Raw genomic sequence first — 6560 nt, forward strand, 5'->3', positions numbered from 1 at the left:
TGGAAGTTACCCGCCTGATTAGTCCACAGATACTGCTGTGTGAACTTTGAACGAGCCCATAGATAGATCCTGGTGCCGTGTGTGCACGCAGGTCGCAGCTACTGAATCAGCAGTGAGTCAGCGACGTGCAGCGATAAGAATTCAGAAATGACACTCGCATTTGCACTCGCATTTTGACCATTATCCATGCTGCACGTACACAAAGACAGACGGAGCCAGACACAGGGTACGTTTGCACCAAATTTCAAATTTTCAGCTCAATCTTCCAACCAATTCACAAATGTCATGACTATATCTTTGCGCACACATACAGTTCTTTTACACGCCAGCGGAGGCCTCGCTCTTCCGACAATTCACAAATGAGACCGACCAATCGAAGAAAATCCGTCGACCGACATTCCTAGGTTCGTAGCTAGCTATCTAACGAACTCCAAGAAACGAACTGAATCAACCCAAGGAGTCTGCAGGGCCGGTCGTGAGAGCAGCAGTGCCGGCCGGCATCGGCAGCCGCAGCCCGGCGCGCGCGCCAGTCATTAGCCCTCGATGAAGCCGGTCATGCGGAGGACGGAGTCGCGCGTCCGCGTGAGGTCCCGGCCCTTGAGCGTCCGCCCCTGCCCCGAGCACACCGAGAAGGCCGCCCTGCGCCGCGCCATCAGCACGTGCGGCGGCTCGACCTCGCCGCCACGCTCGCCGTCCTCCTCCTCTTCGCCGCCCCGGCGGCAGCTCGCTCCCCACTTGTCCACCGCGCCCGAGACCGACGGGATGTCGATCGGGCGCGTGAACGGACGCCTCTCCTGCGCCCACGCCGTGCATTTCGACGACGACGCCACGCTCTGGTTCGACATGGCCAGCCGATTGATCAGAAATCTAGGAGCTGTGAACAAGATGACCAATGAGAGCAAGCTTGTGATTGCGAGTGCGACAAGGTGTTCGTCCAAAACCTTCCTCTCCGCAGCTGGGCGTGGAGCGAGAGATTTATAGGGAGAGGGACGTGGTGGCCCGGCGGCTACGTCGCTGAGCTAAGCTAGGCTAGGCAGGTTACGTGCGGGGCTGCACCGCCACGCCCTCGCGTGACGGATAAGTATGCGGTTTGGGGGCTTTGGCGGGAAGGGGAAGGAATAATTCTTCCGTAATTCCGCCCGCGATTCACCTCCAATGCTAAGCAACAAATTCAGGCAAAATTATATTCCCAGGCTCTTCTTCAATTTTAAGATGTGACCGGCCGGTTGCCTTTGCACTCCACCTCCCGTCCTGATTTGATCTCTCGTTTTGGGTAGCGACCTTGCGCATGCGATCCATGGTGGTGCTTTTCGGCGAGACTGATCAAGTGATCATGCGTTTGTCGCAACGCCAAGAAACCTAATTAAGCAGTATAGCCGTCACTTGATTGGTTTGGTTTTGCTCACGTGGCACGCCCGCGTGTATACAAATGGCTGCGTGCTTGTGCACGTTTTGCGGATAGCACTGACGTATGGGGAAGGATCTGCACGCGTGGCGCACGCCAACAACGTTATGTTGCCCTCTTCTCCGCCATCACGAGCTCGTCTGTTTCAGTTGGCAGCAGCGCATCCATCTATCGTCAGACATGGCGATGAGCATCAGGGCATCCTAGTGGCCAAGGCATTTCGAACATGAAAGATGTTCGCTCTGGTTTATTTGGGTTGAGCCACAGATGCTAAATTGATTTGGTTACGTGGAATGTCCGTTTGAGTCGGCTTGAGGTAGGCCAGCGACCCAATGCATTTTTTCGCCCACCCAACCAAAATTCAGTTTTAAACCAAATTCACTAATTAGCCATAGAAACCGTAAAAGTAGTGGTCCAAGCTTGGCTAGTTTAGTTAATAAGGAGCAGCACATAGTACAAGCTGCGCAAGTTGCAAAATGGGCACAAGTTCAAATGAAATCAAGCAATGTATGATACATGGCCGGGGCTCTGCTCCCATATCGAAAAAAAAAACACGTGGGAAATCATGCGTCATGTTCTCGGATGATGGTTCGGTTCTTCTTGGACCATGTCCTTTGCTCTGGATCCATAATGATCGAGTCGGCAAACATGATCCGGTTCTCCTCCGCAAGCAATTTCGCCGCGGCCTCCATCCTTTGGACCTCCATGGCCTGCTTGGTGAGGTCGATGAAGGTGGCGGCGGTCGCCTCCTTCTTCCGGCGCTGCTTCTCATCCGTCTTGCTCAGGGCCTCTCATGTCTCGGCCATCATCTTCTTCCGAGTGTCACTCGACGTGAGGGCCGATGCCTCATGCTTCAGATCGGCCTTGGTGGATTTGTGGCCCCTTGGCCGACATGGAAGGGCACCGTCGGTGACCACTGCCACACCGGCTTCGCCATTCTTGAGGCTAACTAGGTAGGTCACGTTAGCATAGATTCCATTTTGGACTATTCTTCACCACATGCCAACAATGGACCATGTGGTAGCCCTTGCACCAGGCTGCCTTGAAGCACTCCAGGCCCGGGGTACCTTCACATACAAAATTTATTAGGAATGAAGCATGCATTTCCCTTAGCACGTCCACAACTCCGACGAGGCATGGGCGTGGCCGATGAGCGCCCCGCCCCCTCTTTAACATGAGCACGGGCTCAGCCATGGACGGTGATATCCTGAGCCGGGTGTTGGCTTAGCCTGCATCTCCAATGCCATCTTGTTGGCCACCCTGGTGGCGACTTCGGTAGCTTGATGGGCTTTCATCGCTCACACGATGATGCGCCGTTCCTTGCGTTTATTAGTATGTATTGCCCTCTCATCCAGCGTCTGCTCCTTCTTCGGCACCTTGGCCTTCCCCCACGACCGATGGCGGCGGTCTGTTTCGAGGTAGGATTTGGGGAGGGCTACAGTTGGGGCGGCTTCGTTGACATCCATGGCGCAGCATCCATCGTAGGCAAGGGCTTGGCGCTGGCAAAATACAAATTTTTTGGGTGGCCGTAGTGGGAGTCGCTTCTGTGCCACGGGCAGGTGGGCCATGTTCTTATACAAGGAGGGCACAAATCTAGCGCGAGTGGACTCGTTTGTTGTCTGCGCCTAGGTCGCGAATGCATAAGAGCGGACACCATAGTCAGTTTCGTCGGGTCTCTAGGCTAGAGGTTTACCGAAATTCTGACCGGCCAAACCAAAACGAACATTTTTGATTCATTTGTATCGGGCTGCTAGAGATGCCCACAGAATGTAATTTGCCGGAAAATATATCTACAATGGATTGCTACTTTGGTAGGTGGCAGCAGGTGCGACGATCTTCCTACATGGGGCACAAAATGATGATGAGGCAGACGTCTAGAGGACTAGGTTCGATGAACTTGCGGATGGCCCATCAAAGCATATCTAGCCGCTTCTCCCAAACCATCATCCAAAACGATTTGGGGTGTGCCGAACAATTGACTGCCCCAGCCACGTGCCCCCGAATGCTTATTTGTTCTAACGTGGCCTAATAGAGTGTGCAGCGCCCCACAGGGGTAGTTATAGGGGCACCATATGCAATTAAAAGCGATACGGGTACCCACCTACTAGTGACCAAAGCCGACGTTGTTGCCTCCCGCCTTTCTTTCATAGTGCGTCTTCCCTCCCGCCTCTCCTACCACTCCCACATGTGCGCAAATCGCCGGCCAATTTAACTGAATATTTCATGTGCGCTAGAATCTAGACCGACTCCTCACTGCCTAGCCATCCATTGGTAGCGCTGCTTGTTAACGGACTCGACCCCGAACGTGACAGCTACTCTGTGAGTTCACCGTGCAGGAAAAGTGTTAGGATGTTTTTCTAGTAGTAGGCTCCACAGGTCGTGATTCTTGCCTCCCTTGGGGGCGGTGATTTCTAAAGATTTTTTTCTTGTAAATATAGGTAGCGATGATGAGATGATCCAACAAATCATGGAGGACGAGAAAGGCTTCGACACCATTGGGGCACCGTTTTTTTTTTTAAGGAAACATACCGGGCGCACGGCATTGCCAATTCAGCTAGTAACTGATGAACATGTATAGAAAAGATTAACTACGGGTACTAAATACAGCAAGGCGTGAATGGGCGTATATGTTTGACCGACATGTTGCTCTCAGAGTATTAGGGCATGCCCGTCTACAATGTAACAAACTTAACGTATATCGAGTGTCAACAGCTAACACCAAGCAAAGGGAAAGAAACACGTCAATGTCTGAGACCGAAAAGCTAATGCAAAAGGATCACGTCACGCTGCCTGGCTTGACACGCGTCACGGGCCTACCGAAATTGCAAGCTACGAGTACTCCACGTTTAGTTTAAACAGATGTTCCATTTGTTGGCCTTTGCCTTAATTTGTTAGTCTGGATCGAAGTGATCCACAGAGAAAACTGTCTGTGGGGAGGTGGAATTTCAGAAGCTGTGCTCGGTTGGCCACTCCAACGGCGCCTCTCCATTTCGGACACCGAAATGTGTTTGATTTGGTGCGTTTGTGGTCGCCCGTGAACCGGACGAAGATCCATGTCTATTTGAGGTCCCAGTTAGGTCCATGGCTGGACAATTTTTGCCAATTTATCAGACGCAAATGGAATCACACATCTCAATTATGGGTTCACCATCTTTTTTTCTACAACCATGCTTGCACTTTGTCCACGTGAGCAGTTTCGAACAATTTCCATACATTCCCGGGGAGCCGTTGGTCTTGCCCCATCCGAACCCTCTATCCTCTCTCTCACTCTCCGCCCTCTGTTCTTGAGAGTCCACCGCCGGGTAAGCCCAGATCCGGCCTCTCTCGCCGCCGGCGTCGTCTCCGGTTGGTGCAGAGATGTTGTAGGGTGCCGGCCCTCTCTGTATAGCAGTAGATTAGGTAGTAGAGTTGCTAGTTCTGGCGTGTTCGTGGCGGATGCCCGATCTTTTGCTCTCCTCCATAGCTGGTCTCCGGTGATCTCCTACGCCGGAACCAGGCCGGCTCTTCTCTGTGGATTCGATCTATGGTGGATTAACTGCAGGGATGGAGGTGGCCGAAGCTTTCTTAATAATATGGAGGTTCGCGTCTCTGTTTGTGGTGTTGTCTTCTTCTTCTTGGACGGCCGTGGCGGCGAGGGAGAGGGAGAAGGGGGCGCTGCTTCTAGACGTGGTGGCCGTCACTTCGGGTGTCGGTGCGGATCGTCGGGAAAGGATATTGCTTCAGGTACAGGGAGGTGGTTTGATGGTGGCAGGCATGCCGATTCCAGATCGGTGGTTCTGCGATCTGAGCTTCAGCATCGGGATGGTTCCCGGTCGATGCAGCACAACCGACTTGTCTCCTTCGCATGTGGGGAGTTTCTCTTGCGACTCACAAAGCCAAGGATGGCGAGGATGCTGGCTCTGATCCGGCGAGGTGGAGAAGACGGTGATTGCAGGGTCCAGGTCCTCCAGGACTTTAGTTGTAATTTTTCTTTCTTTGGAGGTTTTTTCTGCAATTCTGCCTGGGTGCGTGTCTTCCTCGAGGATTCTAGGTGTATCCGCGTGTGTGGCCTGTGTAATGTTGCTGTTTTATTTTAATGAACCGCGGTTACGTCTCAAAAAAAAACTAACAAAAGCTCTCAACAATTTCAAGTTGATCGCGCTGAAATTTTAGATGTTACCTCTAGCTAGCGGCAGTTTCAGAAACCACACGGAAGGACATTACCACTGTTGGAAAAAGGGCCTTTGGTCGCGGTTCGCAACTGCCATTAGTCGCGGTTGCGCAACCGCGACCAAATAAGCGCGACTAAAGCCCCCCCTCTTTAGTCGCGGTTGCTTACGAACCGCGACTAAAGGCCCGTCCACGTGGGCGCCAGGCGACCGTCGGGGCGGAGGACCTTTAGTCGCGGTTCTTCTGGCCAACCGCGACTATAGGCCGCCGCAGGTTTAGGGTTTTAGCCCCCCCCCCCTAAACCTGTTTTCTTTTTAATTTGTATTGTTTTATTTCTTTTGTGTTTTATTTTAATTTTGAAGGAGTTTCACATATTCTACGGTACTACATACATGCATATGAATATACAATTTCAAACAAATTTGAAATTAGAACCAAAAAGAATTCAAGAGGAATATACAATATATATATATATATATATTCAATATCATCGGATGACCATATACAATTTTGAACAAGTTTCCATACATAATTTAATGCATATGAAGTTCTACGTCCTCGTAATAGTGTTCTCCTTTAGGATGGAGGACTTCACTCGTGAACCATCCAGCTAGTTTCTCTTGAAGTGGTCGGAAGCGAGCTTCTGGACTAAGCATCTTCCGGAGGTTATTCCTCTTCTCATTGTTATCACTCGGAACCCGCTCAGAGGTGTATCTCCGGATCATCTCACAGACGTAGTATCCACATAGATTGGTCCCCGCTGGCTGAATATCGCCACCATTCTTAGCCATTGACCGCATGAAATGTAGCTCTTTTTTGAAATCACCGACCCTTTCATCTGAGAACCGTCTCCAAACCCTACGAGGCAAAGAAAATTAAATGAAAAAGAGAGTTATTAGTTACTTGATATTAGGAAATGAACGAAATAGGCTGATCGATATAGAGCGCAAATGAATGAAAATAATTACTTCTGCAGCATTCTTCTCATGTCGCCCCAAAGCTTTGC

The 6560-nt window shown here is 51.2% G+C and overlaps 1 protein-coding gene across 1 annotated transcript; it reads right to left on the reverse strand.

Moving 5' to 3' along the window:
- Nucleotides 1-231: 231 nt before the first annotated feature.
- Nucleotides 232-942, reverse strand: LOC127343667 (protein S40-1). Its single transcript, XM_051369828.2, has one exon. It carries the CDS (start codon nucleotides 843-845, stop codon nucleotides 534-536), a length of 312 nt encoding a protein of 103 aa, XP_051225788.1. The 5' UTR covers nucleotides 846-942; the 3' UTR covers nucleotides 232-533.
- Between the last annotated feature and the right edge of the window lie 5618 nt (nucleotides 943-6560).

The sequence above is a fragment of the Lolium perenne genome, chromosome 3 (assembly GCF_019359855.2).
Source record: "Lolium perenne isolate Kyuss_39 chromosome 3, Kyuss_2.0, whole genome shotgun sequence".
Taxonomy (NCBI): domain Eukaryota; kingdom Viridiplantae; phylum Streptophyta; class Magnoliopsida; order Poales; family Poaceae; genus Lolium; species Lolium perenne.